At 38.1% G+C, this 19,233-nt stretch overlaps 2 protein-coding genes and 1 long non-coding RNA gene across 3 annotated transcripts in view; all 3 read left to right on the forward strand.

Annotated features, from left to right (window-relative positions):
- The window catches only part of pa2g4 (proliferation-associated 2G4), an 8,945-nt gene extending 6,566 nt beyond the window's left edge, over positions 1 to 2,379 (forward strand). The window contains exons 11-13 of the mRNA XM_015370682.1: positions 750 to 877; positions 957 to 1,010; positions 1,931 to 2,379. Of these exons, the coding sequence (XP_015226168.1) occupies positions 750 to 877; positions 957 to 1,010; positions 1,931 to 1,993 (245 nt within the window). The 3' untranslated portion in view covers positions 1,994 to 2,379. The remainder of the gene's footprint in view (positions 1 to 749; positions 878 to 956; positions 1,011 to 1,930) is intronic.
- Positions 2,380 to 6,764: 4,385 nt separating this feature from the next.
- LOC107082076 lies at positions 6,765 to 9,463 on the forward strand. The gene is made up of 4 exons (XR_001481122.1): positions 6,765 to 6,820; positions 6,920 to 6,946; positions 7,313 to 7,335; positions 9,137 to 9,463. It is a non-coding gene; the product is annotated as an uncharacterized LOC107082076 (long non-coding RNA).
- Positions 9,464 to 11,886: 2,423 nt separating this feature from the next.
- Positions 11,887 to 17,008, forward strand: LOC107082097 (protein cereblon-like). The gene is made up of 8 exons (XM_015370561.1): positions 11,887 to 12,022; positions 12,285 to 12,397; positions 13,575 to 13,777; positions 13,903 to 14,052; positions 15,304 to 15,460; positions 16,497 to 16,559; positions 16,662 to 16,746; positions 16,877 to 17,008. Exons 1-8 carry the CDS (start codon positions 11,950 to 11,952, stop codon positions 16,999 to 17,001), a joined length of 969 nt encoding a protein of 322 aa, XP_015226047.1. The 5' UTR covers positions 11,887 to 11,949; the 3' UTR covers positions 17,002 to 17,008.
- Positions 17,009 to 19,233: the final 2,225 nt, after the last annotated feature.

Here is a 19,233-nt window from a genome sequence, read left to right on the forward strand (position 1 = left end):
TGTGGTCACAGCATCTTTTGTTTATATTGTAGGTTTTTGCTTCTATTGCCGTTATCCCAGCATTTTTGTTTGCAGTGTTTTTCTGTTGTCTGTCTTTGTTTTTGTTTGGATGTTTTGGAGTTTCCGTGGTACTTTGTTGCAGCTTATTTCACCATTTGCTACTTGTTTGCACCTGTTGATCCACTGTAGTAATGTGACAAACTGAGATCCTCTTCGATTTCAAAACTGCCTTTTGTTAAATTATGATTATATTGAAAATGCAACTAATTACGCATCCTTGCTGCACAGTGTATGCATCCAGAACTTAAATCTATACATCAGAGTAGTGTGATGTGAAGACGATCAACCTATGGCTCTGCTGAGATTCTAAGGAAGTCCAAAATTCTCTTAGTTATTTCTGTTGCTTTTGTGCTTTTTCCCACCACCAGTTTCCCCTTCAACTCAACTTTCCATTCATGTGAGTGGATGTAACACCTATGCGTAGCCAGTCAGTCTTCTCCGAGGTTGTGTAGGCCCTAACGTAACCATATTGAAAGTTTTTTTATAATCTTGCATAATCTAATTTTCAAGAAAATTAAACTTTAGGTTCTTTGTTTCCTGTAAGCCCAAACTATTATCAATTATAGAGGTAATTCCTTGCCTCCTGAAATGCATCACTTTGTGTGCACTAACCCCTGAATTAAACTACCATTTCAATGTCTTTTAATTTAGTAAGATTAACCTTTTCCCATTATTTTCTTCCCTTTCAGGAGAATTTGTTGCACAGTTTAAGTTCACAGTGCTGCTGATGGCAAATGGGCCTCATAGAATCACAAATGGACCCTTTGACCCGGAGCTCTACAAGTCAGAGCATGAAGTTCAGGATCCAGAGCTAAAGGTTAGTCTGAAACGTTATGATTTAGGTTCATACTAACAAGTGAACAATATGTGTCTAAGATTCTCCCTCTCCTCTGTAGGCTTTACTACAGAGCTCTGCAAGCCGTAAAACACAGAAGAAAAAGAAAAAGAAGGTAAATGAGGCAGTAATGACACTAAATGATGCCCAGAAAAAAAAGCCTGTGTCCTAATGTCCGCCCTAACCACTATATAGGGCTCTATTTAGTGTTTACGCCATTTTAGATGAATGCACCTTGATGAGTAGTAATCATCCATGGTCATTAGAGGAGCAGATGTATCCCGGAATGCTTTGCGAGGAGAGCAAAGCATTATGGTATTTGTTGTCACAGCGGCTTGTGGTGACCAAATAACAAGGTCACCGTACGGGGAGGCGGAAACACATGACCGACGGGGAACAAAAAGTAGTGATCATCTGTCTAAAGGGTCAGTTAACTGAGTTTACTCTAAAGTCCACTATATAGTCCCCGCTCTACCTGGTGATTTAGGTGTTTCTGAGCTGGTTATACTCCCCGCCGCAGTGAGCTTCATGCAGACATTTTTGATTTATGCACAAGAGAATCAGGAACTAGCTGTGGGTCTAGAGACGGTCGAAGCGGGGGCGAGTTTTTCCGACAACTGAGGAACATGAGGGCGAAAAAGAGCGGGTATCCAGGTGGAAAAAGGGTGCCAGCGTTCTCACGCACCTCGCTCTTCTAGCTGGTCCAACTTCATGAGTTGTTTTGCACAAATACGGTCATAAAAACAAAACAAGCCAGCCTCCGGTCTGCAGCACTGTCTGCTGTCACCTACAGTTTGGGAGAGGTGCAGCAGACTGTCTGCGGAGGGGTCGGGGACATCTTTTTGTTCACTGCGACACCTACGCAGACGACCTAGTTTCGAAGTATAAATCAGCCTTGAGGGTGGACATTCAGACACAGCCGACATTTCAGATTTTGATAGTGTGCTGCTATTTACTTCCTTTAGCTGTACGAAACGAATGATCAGCCTGTTTTACCTCTCTCATCCATTATCCTTCCCTTCTTTTGTGCTCTAGGCCTCAAAGACTGCAGAAAACGCAACAGGACAGCCAGCTGAGGACACGGAAGCAGCAGAATAAAAAATAAATAAAACTGCCTTTCGAAAACATTCAAGACCCCAAAGAAAATTGAGGCTAAATATCACAAGTTTTCTTGACCTCTCTGCCGATTAAATAATTGACTAATTAAACTGAAACATTTATTTAAACAAATACCTGCGTCAGATCGATATTTATCTTAACCCTTTACTGTATTCATAGATAAAATCATTTAAGTTTCTTTTCTTCCCTGATATGGTCCAATAGCGAGGAAAATTGGCCTGTTTAAAAGTCAATGAGATGCACAGCAAGTCCTCATTTTGGTGTTATGTGCTTCTTTTATTGAAAGTCCCCAATCTGAGAATTTTTGCTAAAACAAGTTGATGTTTAGTTTAGATATTTGTAGAATTAATTTTTGCTTTATTAGTTAAAAACTTAGCTAATGCTGTTGCTTTTGACAGCAACATTGTATGTATTTTCACTCGTTTCTAGTTTACATTCACTTTTAAAAATATACATGGGTTATCCATTATTTTTCTTGAAGATATGATGCAGTAAAGGGTTAAAAAGAATAAGACAGTTATTTTTAACGACTTCATGTGTTCCCTTGAAACCTTGTTTTAATTCCCAGATTTTAAAGGAGCCAGACAGAACATTTTAAGTATACAGAAAAGGAAAAAGAGGAAACAAACATAACTAGGGAACAATCTGCTACATTAACTGCCATTCCCCTTTTATGATGACAAACATTAATACCTTATGATCTAGTTTAAAAACCGCTAACTTTTCTAGCATTTTCAGCTGTACTGTGCTTTAGCCATATGGAGACTAAAGCTGTTAAAAGTTATGGAAAACCTGTTTGAAGACGAGTCTTCAGAGTTATAAGATCATTTCATGTCAGTTTCCATTTTGAGGTCTGAGATCAATTTGTTCATACTTGTCAACAATGAAGTATAGTGGGAGGAGCACAATGTTGCTTTTCAAAATTAACCACTGGACAAGTAACTTTACATCTAAAAGAAAGTGAAAAATAAAATGTTTTCATACAATTCTGTGTCTTTGCTTTTTGTCCACCTACCTATAGTGGTGTTTTTATCCTCTGGCTTTTGAAGAAGCATGCCACAATATTTAGGCCATACGTTTTGAAATGCAGCTTCTCGCATACGTTTTTCAATTGAGTTTATCAATGCATGTTAATTACCCTTTTCAATTAACGTTTTTCTAAAATTGAGTAAAATGTAAAACTTTTTAGAGCATTTTTCTAATGTCTGAACGTGATGCACGTTGGTGTTCAGTCCCTTCGAGTCAAGGTTTCCGTTCAAAGCAATTACAGCTAAAGGTTTTTGTTTATATCTTATGCCACCCTGTTTTTGCACATTTAGAGGCTGCCCTGTCCCACATTTATAGAGAACATAAGGGCATGGATTTTTTTTTCTGAAATTCTTAGTTTTGATCAGGAATGAGCCAATCTAACACACTGATGTATCATTTCATGTTGCACTGGTTTAGAGCTGTCCTGCTGGAAGGTAAACCACCACAAAACCAAATTTTCTTCCAAGGATTGTCCTGTAGGGAAACATCTTCACATACATGGCTCCATGCTGGAACCGCCATGTGACACTTAGAGAATGAAGTGTTAGGGCTGCAGAGTAGATTTTGTGTCAGATGTTGGTCCCATCTCACCAGAGACTTAGGCAAACTTTATTGTTACAGAGTGTATACAAAGCAAAATTCGGTTAACTACAGCTCTCAGGAAATTTCCATTTCTTAAAGAGCAGCGGTGATCAAATGTAAACATTGGGAGAAAAAAATAATGGTGCAAAAAATGCATTGATATGGTCAGTTTGGTACATGATTTGGAGTTTGTTTTTTGTTTTTTTCAAATTTCAGCTTTTTTTTTTTTCATTTTTCTTCCAACATTCAGCTTTTTTTCCCCCAACATTCTGATGGCGGTGGGGAAGAAGCTGTTTTGACCTGTATTGAATTCTTCGAAGCCTCTTCCCAGAGGGCAGCAGGGAGAACAGTCCATTGTGGGGGTGTTAGGGGTCATTGATAATGTTACAGGCTGAGTCACGAAGTGCTCGGATGAAATGTCTTAGGGAGGGAATGCTCTTATAACTACTCTTCTCACCTTCTTCCGATCTAAGGAGCTGCAGCCTCCACACCACACAGTGAGACAGCTGCTCAGAACGCTCTCTATGGTGCTTCTGTAGCAGGTCATGAGGACGGGTGGGGACAGGTGGGCTCTCCTCTGCAGGAAGTACATGCGCTTTTGTGCTCTTGTGTAGCTGTAGAGTACCTTCTAATTTTTAATATGTTTGATGAATGAATTTGATGAAGCAAATCACAACTTATTGCAATCATCAGTGACTTTTTTTATTTGCTCTACTAGAAGCTTTAAAAAAATGTTTTCATTTTTTATACTTTGTGATGTTGGATGAATCAATTTTTCAATTGGTTAAATAAAATATTTTTGGTTTCCTAACTGCTGCTTTAAACTCCTGAGTTTTATTCCTGATGGGTATCCGGCTTTGATCCCTGTTTTTTGTGGTGCTTTTTGCTTTTAATCTCCTCACAAAGCCATTGAAAAACTAGTTTCATAATGAGAATGAATTGTACACAGGCTCTACTAACTTATTTGTTGACTTCAAAAGGCAGTCGCTAAAAATACAATATAGATTAACATACATTTATGATTTTAAAAAAGTAATTTTCTACATCACAATCTTTTTTTTTTGTATGTGAAATAAAACCTTACTAAAATATACTGGGGATCTAGTTTTAACTTTTTTTTTTTTTTTTTTTTTTTCCCTCTGGCCCAGAGGATGTTGACGGAAATCATGCAGGCAACAGGATTTGACTGATGTTCTCAGGCAAGCCAGACGACTTCCTTAAGACATCTGTGCTTCTCAGTCAGCATGGTATCACCACCAGCCTCTGGGCTGTATCCATGGTAACCAACAAGAAGCAGATGCAGTCTATTGAGTATCAACTGAACATAAAAAAAAACAACTTAAAAGTCTTTTTTGCATCCGAATATGACGTATTTATTTTTGAAGTCAGACAAGAGATTAATATCACATAAAATAGACTGAAAGTATTGAGATTGTTTACCATCATTTTATGAATTTTCTTTTAGTTTTCCCATTTAGCTTTTAAAAATTAAGAACACAACTTAATTCATTATACTATTACTAATTAGTCCAAAGTAAATGAGCAAGCAGAAAACTTGTCTTTTAAAAATGGCCCTAACTTTAAACATGACAATCAGGAGTACTTTTTTCTTTTTCTTTAAAAAACATCAAAAACATAACAGAACACTGATACGCCTGGTTATATGCCATTTTTTTTTTTTTTTTTTGCCTTTTGATGAGTGAAAAATCGAAAAGTATGTAACTATTAAGTTATACTAGTAAAGTAGTGCAAGAGCACAGACCTCCACCAAGCCTTCTTGGCATAAGGCACACCTCTGGTAAAATTATTTCTTAAAATCTGTTCATTGATCCTGCTAACAAATCAACAATGTTCCCTTTTTTCTGTTTTTGACTTAAATAAAATTCCTGTTTACTTTTTGAGTCCGATGCTGATGCTTTCAAAAGTCACTGCTGCTACCTTCTGGTTTAGTGGAGAACTGCTTGTTCCATCAAGTATCCCCATCTCACAATGTTATAGATTGATCTGGATCATCAGCAAAAGTCAATGGATTGTGCCTTGGCACAATCCGATAATAATGTCAATAAAATCCTAAAAACATCACCCACTTGGCAGATGCAATAAAGAAGATATAAAAATTTGTTTTCTTCTTTAAACATTTACATTTATGCACAAGAAATCTATCATGGATGATTTAGAAATAAAAAGAACTTGAAATACATTTGACTGTGTTGTTGAAACTCAGAAAATGTTTCCCCCTGGTATATATATAGTTTTCTAAAATGTTTGAAGGTATATAGTTACAGAAAGGCTGCTAAAGAAATTAGTACAAAACCAGAACAAATGCATTACAGATTCTGGGAGAAGATGGCAAAAAGTAAAGTTCACAGCAATGTCAGATATGAAGTCTTGGGCAGGATAGATCCAGAGAAGGAGAAAAGTCTTGACCTCTGTCTGAATAACATCTCAATAGAAATAGCACCTAAAACATTTGCATATTCTCCATAATAGGAATATTAAATTTAGAGAGAACCCCCTCATAACACAGTATAGTGGAGTATTGTCAAACAGTTGATAAACTAGAATAATGTTACGACTGAACCAAGTGTCAAAAGAGTGAATTGCTCCCCTAAACAAAATCTATTTAATAATAATTGAACTTTATTGATCTCACATTGGAGAAATGAACCTCTGCATTTAACCAATCCCCTTGGGGAGCAGTAGGCTGCCATTGTGCAGCACCCAGGGAGCAGTGTGGGGTTAAGGGTCTTTGCTCAGGGACCCAGAGTGGCAGTCTGTGGGAGTGGGACTCAACCCGAGCATCCGGAAAACAAACTCCATGCACTAACCACTAGGCCGCAACTCCCCACTTATTTATTCACATAAATTAACAGTGATTAGAGGAGTTATATTGTTAAATTGGTGCGCATAACTAAAAAGCCTGATGGGGAATTTCATCAAAAAAGTACATAAAAAATCAAAAACACACATACACATTTATTTTAGAGTAGAGAATAATAAACATTTAAAGTTCTCCATTTTATACAAGGTTATGAGAAGTCGTTAGGCGAATAAAACGGCTTTAATTTTCCCAATGAAAGTTAATCCGCCAGGACTACATTTCCCAGAATACCGGTCTTGCATGACGTCATTAGTTTATAAAAGCCGTGCGCCCTCGTCGTCACATCCTCTTTCCGTTGCTCTTCTCGCTTTGAGGTATGGCGCATAGATTTACCGAAAACAGAATCCAAATTAATCTTTGATTTTTACCCACCATCTGCAGTTGCTAACCAGTTGTTTGTGTCATTTTCACAGAAAGGTCTCCACACGATGAGAGCCAAGGTAAGACTAAGAAGCAGTGTTTGTATTTTATAGGAAAGTTTCTTGTCGTATTTTGTGCTGCTAGCTTGTTCCACCTCTGCTGCTTACTCGAGCCCTATCGGTTAGCACGTTTCTTTAAAGTATTCACTGCTGCTATTTCTTTGCTTTATTGCTAATGTTAGATGTTAAAGTCTGGTACTTAATTCCCAGCTATGTCGATATCTGCATTAGAAGGCCCTTGCTTCACTGCATGCTGTTAGCAAGAGGAACGCCATGTTTTATTTTTGTTATATTTAAAGCTCTAAATGCTATTTGTACAAAGCATGTTTTCCTAATTACTACTTTAGTATCAAACTATGCTGACTCAATCTGTTTATTTCGTTTTAGTGGAGAAAGAAGCGCATGCGCAGGTAAGCTTTTAACCGTCAATCCATTTATACTGCCAATTTTATTATTGCAGTTATGTCATTCTTTATTAGCTATAATGGGTAAAGTTCAATCATCCAATGTAGTCATGTCGATATCATCAAATGTTTAAACATAACATTCCTTAACACGTACATTTTAGGTTAAGGAAAATGTCATGTAGAGTGGTTTATAATGAGTTCCTGTACTAGAAGAGTAGATGGTTTTTCTAATTTAATGGCCTGTAGAAAATGTTGACAAAGTGTATTAATTGCATCCTGCTTTTAATGCCTTAACTGTAAAAAAGACAAATGTACAACCCTTGTAGGTTCAGAATTACAGAAACTCTAGAACTACAGATTTGCAGGCTTTAAATGCACAGGTGTCAAAGTGGTTCCACAAAGGGCAGTGTGGCTGCAGGTTTTCTTTCCAACCAAGCAATAGCACACCAGACTCCATTCATCTCATCAAGTCATCGTGTTCAGATTGGACTCCTTTGATTAGATGACTGGAGTCTGGTGTGCTATTGCTTGGTTGGAAAGAAAACCTGCAGCCACACTGCCCTTTCTGGAACCACTTTGACACCCCTGCTTTAAATGCATCCCTGCTCCAACACACCTGAATCAAATGAATAAGTTAAATTACTGTGGGGTAATTCAGCTGACTGTAGTAAAGCAGAGGCTAATAAGCAATGAAGTACAAATGTAAGACCACAGTACACTGTAAAGGAAATAAAGATGCATAGAATGTGTCCAGAAAGAGACCCCTTAGGACAGTGGTTCCCAAAGTGTGGGGCGCGCCCCCTAGGGGGGGCGCGGAAATTTTATTGTAATCCAAAGGGGGGCCCAGAAGAAAATCTTTGGGAACCACTGCCTTAGGAGAAATGCTGCACTTTTTATAGGGCATAGGAAAACAAAGTTTTCCCATATAGTAATTGAAAAACTATACTTAAAATTGAGTTGCTAATTTCTTCAAATGAAAAACCCTTCCCTGATAACAAAGCCTTTGCCAAACCTTTTGGCATGCTAAAGAACTCTAAAATACCCCAGTATTAAAGATGGAAGTTCTAAGGTGAGCCTGTAGCTGTAAAGCAGACTCTGGTAGCATTTAAACCACAGGCCTTCAAACTTAAATCCTCGATGTTCTGCAATACTCAAATGTCCTACTTGCATGATGCACTTTAATCCAACTTCCCTAGCAGAGACAAGTTGGGGAGACTCATGCATGATATGGGTGACTTTGAAAGGGGGTTTAATTAAACTCTTTGCTTTTTTTTTATAGCAAAATTCAATTTGTTCCCTGCTGCTGTGTTCTTTTATTCCCCTTAGTTTATTTGTATCAGAGGATTCTTTAAACAGTGAAAAAACCTCCCACAAACTGCTTAGTAATTGGGTGGTCTCCAGGTGGAAAATATAGTTGAGGATTAAATGTTTTATCTTATAGCAACCAATAGACATAGGTTTGAATTGGGTGTAAACTGATTCATGGATGGTACAAAATGTCTAGTGTTTAATTCAAACTCGTGAAGAGTGAGCATGAAGGTCATAACTGCAGAAGGGAACGATGGCCTACAACTAAAATTATATTACCTGAGGGCCAAAGAAATTGCATTTAGACTGCTGTTAAAGAACGTTGCAATCGATGGATTTGGCCCTACCGTATGAACAAAGTTCCATTGTTTGGGGGTTCTTTATTCAAGCATATTGATAACTAATACTTTTAAGGGTGAACATAAGAGTTGCTTGATCAGATTTTGACGATGTATTTTTAAGTGAAAGTAAACTGGTTTTCTTTATTTTCCAATAGACTGAAGCGTAAAAGGAGAAAGATGAGGCAGAGGTCAAAGTAAGCCCTCATCCCTGCCAGCTGTGACCCCCATCTGAGCTTCTCCACATCTATGGACACATTCACCCAGGAAGTGGCTCTCTTGAAGCATCTGCTGAAATTGTGTCAAGTCCTGATTTCTTTTCCATCTGAAACTGGCAAGCTGTGGATGCATTAGTGGAAGAAGGCAAAGATGCTGGAAGGATATCAGATGTGCAGCTGCATTGTTCATGGACCATGATACTTGTTTACTTGCAAACTGTTATGTGGTGTATTGAACAATAAATGAACACTGTTAAATTTCAAAAACAGTCATGCCTCATTCATTGAAATCAGGTTTCATGGTAGCTGATTTGAGATGGAAAATGTCTCTATAAGATGGATGAGATTGTCTTCTAAATCATAAAATGTCAGGAAATGAATCTTAGATCTTGGCACACTGAATGGTTCAACCCTTGGTTTTAAATTTTGACCTATGACTAATACAGAAAGGGGGGAAAATTGGCAGCCTGAGTAAAACTAAAGGAAATGGGCCTTTTCACTTGACTGGGTTTCCAGGAGTAATGTAACAAAAGTAATTTCACCCTGGGATGAAAGTATTTGATTCCTGGTTGATGGGATAGATGTGAATGAAACGGTGCCCAGCTCAGCTTGAAAGAGCTGTTGCTGAATGCACATCTGCCTCCATTTATCTGTTTACTACAGTGTGAATAAATGTGAGTATAAAGACATTTCAATAAGTGGCAAAAATTGCAGGGGGGAATACAAAAAGTCAAGCTGAACTTTTGACCCCCCCCCCCATGCAGTACCTGTGCTGTAGACGATTGTATGAAGGGTGGTGATGGCTGACTGCCTCCCTTTGAAGTCAGAACCATATCAAGACCTGAAGGAAGTTTTTTTTTTTTTTCCTTCATAATTACATTAATTAGAATACCATAGCATAGGAAAACATGAGAATATAAGCAAATAAGTACAACTGAGCTTATAAATGCAAAATTACCAACTATAATGAGGTTAAGGCTAATTGGCAAGTAACAGTTCTGACTTTTTCATGTATGACCTTAAAATTATACTTGGCCTATACAAGTGAAAGTCAGGGAAGCTTCTAAAGGCTGGGGCCAAGGCATGGAGATCAATTAATATCCTGAGAATTATTTCAGTGAATTTATTAGCTTAAAATATATTAATTTAAATCATAGCTTTTCCTGAAAGAAAACATGGGTCCAAATGATGGTATGTTTAAAACTTGTTAATTGAACTGATACTCTTAGGTTGTAGAGTATCGGGAACATTGAAGCTCCTGATTCAATTAGTATTTCTGCACAGTTATCTAATGAGCAAAATGTAGGTTCTCAAATGAGCTCAGTACTATGTTTAGGTTGAATAGCTTTAGGTCAAGCAGAGAGACTACATGGCTTTGGCTGTTCAGAGGGACATTAACCCTTTAAAGCCCGATTCAAGAATAAAACAAAACAGAAAATTACTTTTTTTTTTGTTTGAAGTCCTTATTTTGCCTTTTAACAAAACATGCAAAAAGAAAAAAACAAATAAATTTTTGATACTAATAATTTATTACTAAGCCATAAGTCAAGATTATTTTTTGGGTAGTCTTCTGCCCTCTGTTATCAGGTATATCTGATTGTGTACAATAGGATTTTGAGCAAAGTTTTTGCCATTAAATTATGCAAAAGGTGTCAGATGCAAAACATTTCAGAAACCGTATGTATCAAATACGATACATTTGGCATTACAGGGTTAAATAAATTGTGCAACCATCAGATGAGAAAACTAGTTTTACATTTGTATTCATGCCCGTTACTCTGATACCCCCAAAAAAAATCTGGAACTGCAATATGTCTTCACAATTCATCCAACTACCAAACCAGGTTAACATTGGTGTAATTATTTGATATCAGCTTAAACACAGCTGTTAATTGAAAGACAGCTTTTGTTGGAAAATAGTTGGAAACATGCTGCAGGGATGCCGGAAAGGGGAAGTCAGAGTTGATGATGTTCAGTAAAGGAACAACCTGCATATTCCTGTAAAAAACTTAATACTGGAATAGAGGCTTTGCTCCCAGTGATCCTGAGCTTACCAGAACATATTTATGTGGTGGAATAGCCTAGTCGTAGTTCAGAGAAAAATTTGAGTACGAATCGGTAACAAAACGTTAACAACCGAAGACCAACCTCTGTGCCAAAGGACTTGGACTGTGAATTAACTAGATTAAAGGTGGTATTTAGTATGCGACAAAATGTCACACTCAGGGGGTGGGGAAAATGTGGTCATTTCAATGTCTTATTTCATTACTTTCATTTTCCTATTGTTTTTAATTGTGTTTACTCTTTTTATGCTTTCTATGATAGTTATTAATAGTAACACAATAGGATTGCTAGTATTTGTATGATAGTTCAGTTCAGCCCAATTGGAAAATAAGTGTAACTCTTATTTCAGCAAGTTGTGTTGATGGTTGCAGGCAGGAATGCAGCTGGTTAGTAGAAACTTCTGACAGAAGACACTCTAGTACTGGTGTCTGATATAGAGGATGTTTAAGGACATTTAATTAAGAATTTAATGGGTTCAATTTTTTTAACCTTTTTAGTTGAAATAATAATACAAATAATAAAATAGTGTAAAAATATTAAATAAATTATTATTGACCCAGTTTTTTTAATGCTGACAAGAATTCGTTTGTTTCATCTTTGCCTTCACCAGGTGGCGCCCTTGCCTTCCTGTTGGCGCTGCACAGGGAAGAAGCCGTAGAAGAAGAATCGGCATTGTAAACACAGGGGATATGGCTGACGAGGGAGGCGGAGGCGAAGATAACGTTAACAACAACATGGGGAACCACCTGCAGCTTCTAGCAGGTAACCATGAGCTGCAGAGAAAGCTCTGACAGGGTCAGCAGGAGACGGTTCATGTCCTCCTCCTGATAAAAGAGCCTGAACCCAGGCCATCCTCAGCTTCTACAGCCACCACTCTTCCATCTCTGATCCCTTTCACTTTCTCTCTTTGTTTACCTTTTGAAAGCAGCCCTCTGGCTCTTATAGACAGGTTTCAGTAGCTGTGGATGAGTGATGATGCAGAAGAGAACTAACTCACTTCTCCCTGTCTTCAATTACTGGACAGACAACGAGGAAGAAGAGGAGGAAGATAACATGGAGACTGAGGACCGAGACAGCGACGAGGCGGAAAAGCCCAACGTGATCACCTTTGACCCCAGTCTTCCCACATCTCATGCTGTGAGCAGCAGCTGATGATTCACGTCATCACTCCTTTCTGCAAATCTTTTTTTTAGGCTTCTATTGTAAAATGTTCCTCCCCCTCCATCCACATTTCCTTAAACGAAGATGGTAAACATATAAAATAAACAAAGCTAAAGAAATAATACGTTTATAGTACAATTGATATGTACCATATACATGCAATATATGTTTAAACCCCAGAATATAATGTGGGGCCTTTCCTGGCTCAAAGGTTTTTCAGCCTCTAATTGGTTTTCTTTTATAACTCAGTTCTTTTTATATCCATCAAGCTTGAAAGTTTCAGTTTAGGCATTTGGATGTGAAGTTTTCTTGAAGAAGTTTCGTCTCTCACCCAAGACGCTTCTTCAGTTCTAACTAGTTGCAGGGAGTACTGAGATTTATTTATTTATTACTGTAGGTGGACAATATTGTCCATATTATTGCTAAGGAAGAAAGATGGTTAACCTGGAAAAAATATCTCTAAACAGAGGCAGTCGTCTTAGACATAACCCTCATCCTACTTACAAAGCACATTTAGGAACAATACCCAGGAGAATCACCTCTCACCTGCCCTCACCTGACTCACACTTCAATGAGGCTTGTGACTGAAACCACTCTGAAGAGCATGCTCCCCATCATAAGTTAGAACTGAAGAAGCCTCTTGGATGAGAGGCAAAATGTCCGGTTGCCTAAACGGAACCTTTCAAGCTTCACCATGACCTGGATGACTAAGAATCTTCACAGATATGTTTATTTCAATCTATACTCCATCAATATTTTCCCATTTTGTTCTTGAAAAGCATCCCACAGCATCATGCTGACACCACTATGTGAAACAGTGGGGATGATGTGTTCAGGAGGATATGCAGGGTTAGTTTTCTGATGCAACCTTTTACCTATTGATGCTATTTTTACCACATAGCTAGTTGCAAACTACAAACAGGATTCTTTATGATTTTTGTTTTCACCTAGTTTCACCAAGTTTCTTTCCCTTATCCCATACATTTTTCCATAGCGAATGTCCATCAAAATGACAGATTTTCTCACCTGAGCTGTGTATTCCTTCTGTTCCTCCACAGTTACCACAAGCCTCTTGTTAAATTTTGTTTCCTTTTATTAAATATTATTATTATTATTTTTTTTTTTTTATAAATGCTAACCCCTTTGATTGTAGTACCTGGGTTCAGACATGGAGGAGTTTCACGGGCGCACAGTGCATGATGACGACAGCTGCCAGACCATCCCTGTGCTGCCTCACACAGCCGTGATGCTGGTACCGGGTCAGACGCTGCCCCTGCAGCTCTTCAGGCCGCAGGAAGTCAGCATGATGCGTAGCGTTATTCAGAAGGACCGGACCTTTGCTGTGCTTGCTCACAGGCATGTAGTGGGGGAAATTCGGGATCTGCTATATTGAATGAAATGATGCCATTTTTTAGACTTTGTTTTAATCTTAAAGGCATTCTGGATCAACAGTCCGTCAGAGTTTCTTTATGTGCTTGCAGTGATGCAGCAGAACCGGAGGCTGAATTTGGAACGACGGCGGAGATATACGCATACAGGGAGGAGCAGGAGTATGGCATTGAAACTGTGAAAGTGAAAGCTGTTGGGAGGCAGAGATTTAAGGTCCATGAGATAAGAACTCAAGCAGACGGGTATGTTTGTTTTATCCCATATAATGGGATAAAAGCATTCAGTCAGGGACTGAATGCTTTTTTTCACTTCCCCTCTCCGATCAGTGGGGAGCCACAAATAACAGAATAACAGTAGTCTTACAGAGTGCAGTATTATATTCTTCTTATTAGGTTGTAATAGAAACCTAATTAGAGAATATAGAACAAAATCCCTGGTCAGACACTAAACCCTGAAATCTAGCATTTGAATTTAATATAAGGCACCTTAAAGTTATTTACTGAGGAATCTATATAAGTTTCAATAAACTATCCTTCCTGAATCTTAATTTAATTGGTTAGTTCACAGCTAGAGGGCAGTCTAACACCTCAAGATTTCATACATGATCTTCATGAGTTCAGTTGTAGTTTCTTCCAGATGGCAACCTGAGTCATTTTAAAAATGAACATTACCTGTTGGTGTGATTCCTCAGAAGTTCTCAAGTGCAGTAGAGTCTATTTTTTTCTTTATTTTCCCATGTTTTTCTTGCACTCTACGTTTGCTTTTCATTTTTCTTACATCAGGGGTCAGCAACCCAAACTTTTCAAAGAGCCATATTGGGCCAAAAAAAAAAAAAGTATTCATGAGCTCACAGTCTGTCAGGAATTGAGCACCAGCAGAGACTTAAATACCAAAAAATGAAAAATGCCTTTGATCTGAGCAACTGGGAGAGATCCCAATAGAAAAACAGAATCCGGTCATGCCATAAGGTACGATATGAAATAATTAAACATCCCTTTAAACATTTTTCAAATGTAGTTATTTTAGGTGGATAAAATAAAGCATGGATATACTGGTTTTTTTCAGTCTGTCTATTTTTCTGTTTTCTGTAAAGAGGTTCTGGATTAAGGCGGCTTTCGTCACTGTTTTAGATCATTTTAACTACCATCCTCTTTCAGCCAGGAAATAATTGTGTTCCTTCCAATACAAACCAGCCTTTATTAAGAAATATTTCCATCTTTTTTTAGTTCTGATTGTATAATTCAAATAAATTGTTGGTCATAATCTTGTTAGAAGCTCCTATAATAGTTAGAACTCCAGAACTGAGAGCATTTAAACAATTGCTCACTTAAATCAAATCTTGGTGCTTTTCAATGATATGAATATTGCATTGTATTAGTTTAGTTTGCATTAAATGTGTTTTATGCCAGTTTTAGACATTTAATAGCTCATTGCTGCCTTTGTTCTAACATCAACCTCCTCCTGTCATGCATCCCTTTGTGTGTCCCTTTTAGAATCAAACAAGCCAAAGTGCAGATCCTCCCAGAACGAATCCTGCCAGACCCACTCTCTGTCGTGCAACTGACGTCCTTGTCCAGGGTCCACATGTCCCCCGCCTCCAAACTCCGAGCTAAGAGCTGTAAACAGGCTCAGCATTGGTTGAATCAGCAGGTCAGATGAATGTTTCGCTTCATCCCAGGACCAGGAGAATTAATTTATTAGACACTTGGAGTATCCTGCAGATTGACCTAAATTAAATCCACACAACTCATAGTTTGGATTTGGGCCCTTAGCTGGAAACAGGATGTTAGCTGCAATGATGCACAAACTGTTTATGTACATCACCTTGCTGAAGAGTTTCTACACAAATACCAAAATAATACAAATAGAATCTGAAAGTGTAGTCTGTGTGAATATGTGCTTTTAGATTTAATGGAGAGCCATGCGTATGTCAGTTACCAGGAATTTTAGTCGCAATCCTGCATGATGCTGTGTCACCATGGTAATGGTGTGTTACAGGTTATGTCCATTGCAGAGCCATTTAGATGGATAGATAGCAAGACTATAGGCGTTAGCAGGGCATTGCAGTAGAAATGGATGGAGGTTGCATCTATAAACATTATTTAGTCAATTTAATATGATTTTGAAATAGGCACAAAAAAAACCCAATATGGAATACCAGTAAGCTTTTCTGTAATTGTATCGGGCCTGCCACAGATCTGCCTGTATTTTGAAGGGGGCTGAACTATTGGATGCCCCAGCAACCTAACCGCTAGCAGAACTCTCCTATCTCTACGGTTCTGGTCCAATGTTTGTGTTGCAAATAAATGTCCAGGGTTCTGTAATCGCTCCAGATATTGGCCCTGTCACCTACGTGGCGTCCTTCAGACCTCAGAAGCCTTCAAAAATCTACTACAGATGGACCTTTTTTACTTTTAAGGGGACCTCTGATGTCTGTTGAGTTTTGTTTAGAAATATCAGAATAAAGGAGGGCTGAATAGAAATGCACACCACATGTTTCATATTCTTTTTTTTTTCTACTTGAAAAAATAGCAGAGGTCTGCTCAGCATCAGTTGCTACTTAAAGGCATAGTGATGTATTTCTGTGATGTTCAAGTACGCCTGTAGTCTAAGTAGAACTTGGAGATGTTCAGGTAAAATCTGCATAGCTTAGATTCACCAGCGGTTGATTTGTTGCCGTTTACAGAGAAAGTTTCACAGTGCCAGCCTGACTCCATGGCCACCCTGGGTGTACTCCCTCTATGACTCTGTGAGTGCAGCAGGCTGCTGACACAACATGCACCATCTTTCACAAATGAACATCTCACCTAAGTGAATGTAAACTTTTTTTTCCTTTGTGTCAACCTCACAGGAGTCCCTCATGAACAGAGTGAAAAAACAGCTCCACGAATGGGATGAGAATCTAAAAGATGATTCGCTCCCGACAAACGCCGTAGGTCAGCCACTCCTCAGTTTGTTACTCATCGATCATGCACATCCCTGGATGTCTGGCTTTTGTTTGTGCTGTGTTTGCTGTCTCCTGTTTTATGTCATCCGTCTTCTCTTCCTCGGCCTTGTTTGTGTCAGACTTCTCCTACAGGGTGGCTGCCTGTCTGCCCATAGATGACGCTCTGCGGCTCCAGCTGCTCAAGATTGGCAGCGCCATCCAGAGACTCCGCTGCGAGCTGGACATCATGGACCGGGTAAGCTAAGTTCACCACCTGCTGTGTCCTCGTAGAAGTGGACAAAGTTTCTCTCCTGTTGTGATGAGATTCAATTTGCAGAGCCTGTTTTTCTTTCTGGTGTACTTCATATAAAACCAGACCTGGATTCAGCCAACAGAAGATCTAATCCAGAGTGGATTGACTGTGATATTTAAGTAAACTAGAAAAAAACCTGTACCTGCAAAACAGCCGTGAAAATGCTGTACGCTAAACTGTTAGCTGAAATTGGCAGAAACTGCTGAAATGATATGAAATAGAAGAAAAGATAAATGCCTAATTTCTTTGTTAAAAAAAAAAAACACAAGTAAGCTGAAGCCAACAGCAGAAACATGCAAGGCCTGTTATGAATTAGCAGCAAACAGAAAAGCTTTAAGCCTGTCCAAAAAGAGAGCAGAATTAAGCCAGTGTTGAAAATATAGGCTGAAATGTATTAAATAAGCAGAATCATTAAATAAATTAGCAAAAAAAACTTAAATCTTATCTGGTTGAAGAAATAAAAGTTTTAGTTTAAGGATAGAGACTAAAACATTGAGGAATGTCGTATTGAATGAGCAGCTTAGTGTGACAGGAGTTTAATTAAAGTGTTGAAAAGTTCAAGTAGTGTAAAATATGGACACAAAATTAATAAGAAATAAGCTAAACTTGGAAAGTCAAACTTTGGTAAAGTGTTAGGAATGAGCAATAAGAAAAGCTTACAAACTTTTAAGTTTAGAAAAGCAACATGTGCCACAACACTCTAATGGGCGTGTAGCCTGAGAAGAAAGGACAGAAAACCAGAAGAATAATACTATAATAGATCCAACCCAGCTGCATGGCAAAATTCCTTTAATATAAGTGCTAGAAGGGTCTGAAGATGTTCCATACAAAGTTTCATGTTTGTACATTAAATAATTTGGGAGAGGCATCCATTTTAAAATATGTTCTTTTCAGCCACTGTCTCCCCTCACCGCATGTACTGTACAATCTTGTGCCGAAAAAATGCCTATAACTCTGACATAATAAGTCGTATCAATATAATTCTTGCACCATTTAATTCATGAAGGATAGAGAAACAAAGCTTTAGGGCTGTTTTTGAAAAAACACAGCACCCTGTGAAATATGAGTGAAATTGAAAAAACTTGAAAAAACGGATGAAAATGTGTGTTGAACTATGTTTAATAAATTGATATCAAACTGTAGGAAAACTGTAAATCCCACACAAAGGAGGGTTACATTTCCTGAAAACTTACAAAAATACGTATGGTTGGTGTATAATTTGTATGGGTAGTTTAAACATTCAGTGAGTAAGAAGTTTTTTTGCTAAAAGTAAAATGTTTGAAAGCGCTAGAGTGGCTCACTCTAGGAGCACAAAGATTCTGTCATTGAGTTCCATTATAAAACCAAAAATCTTTAAAAAATCTTAAATAGTTTGAAGCTTCACTGAAGCAAAACTGTAGAAGATAGAAAAAAGCTGAGTTAAACATTACTTGCCGAAGGGTGCGGAAACGTTTTTAAATTTTTATGGTATTTCTATCTGAATGTATGTAGAAGTAGTTAAAGGGCAAAGTAGCTTAAGTTTTAGTAGAATTTTAGCAGAAGCCCATTAATTTCGATGGGCCAAAAAATGTCATGAAAAGCTTAATGTTTAAAAATTATAATAGCAGAAATTACCAAAAAATATAGCATAACCCTCCGTTTTGATACCAGAACTGTTGAATTCGGCAGAAGAATCTGGAATAGTTAGAGACGGAAAAAGAGAAACAGGAAAACAATAAACTTGATAACGTTTGATTTCATTTTAACAGAAGGAAGTTCATCAATCTCAGCAGAGGGAAGGTTTGCATTGCACACAGTGTTAAAGCGTTGTTCTAACTTTACTTTTAGCACATGTTTACATGAAACATAACAAAGCAATCTGGTCTTTGTCACCCTGGTTTTTCTTTATGTTTAAGCCCTGGATGTGTCAGGGCACGCGTTTAGTCCTGCAGACAGGTCTCCCCTAGGAGAGGAATGTCTAGAAGTCCCATCATGTTGATACAAACATCCTCATGCTCTACAGGATTCATTTGAGTAATTTGTCAATCCTTTGTAGAAAACTTTGTAGACATGTTTTGAACCCAACCCCCCCTTTAGAGGGATGGTCATTAATAATAAATCAGGTTGCCTTCATAGTATTACATTCCTGTTCTGATTAAGATCAGGGGATACTTCAGTGTGCTGGACAGAATGGGCCACACATGC

Source organism: Cyprinodon variegatus, unplaced genomic scaffold (genome assembly GCF_000732505.1).
Source record: "Cyprinodon variegatus isolate N-32 unplaced genomic scaffold, C_variegatus-1.0 Scaffold47, whole genome shotgun sequence".
Taxonomy (NCBI): Eukaryota; Metazoa; Chordata; class Actinopteri; order Cyprinodontiformes; family Cyprinodontidae; genus Cyprinodon; species Cyprinodon variegatus.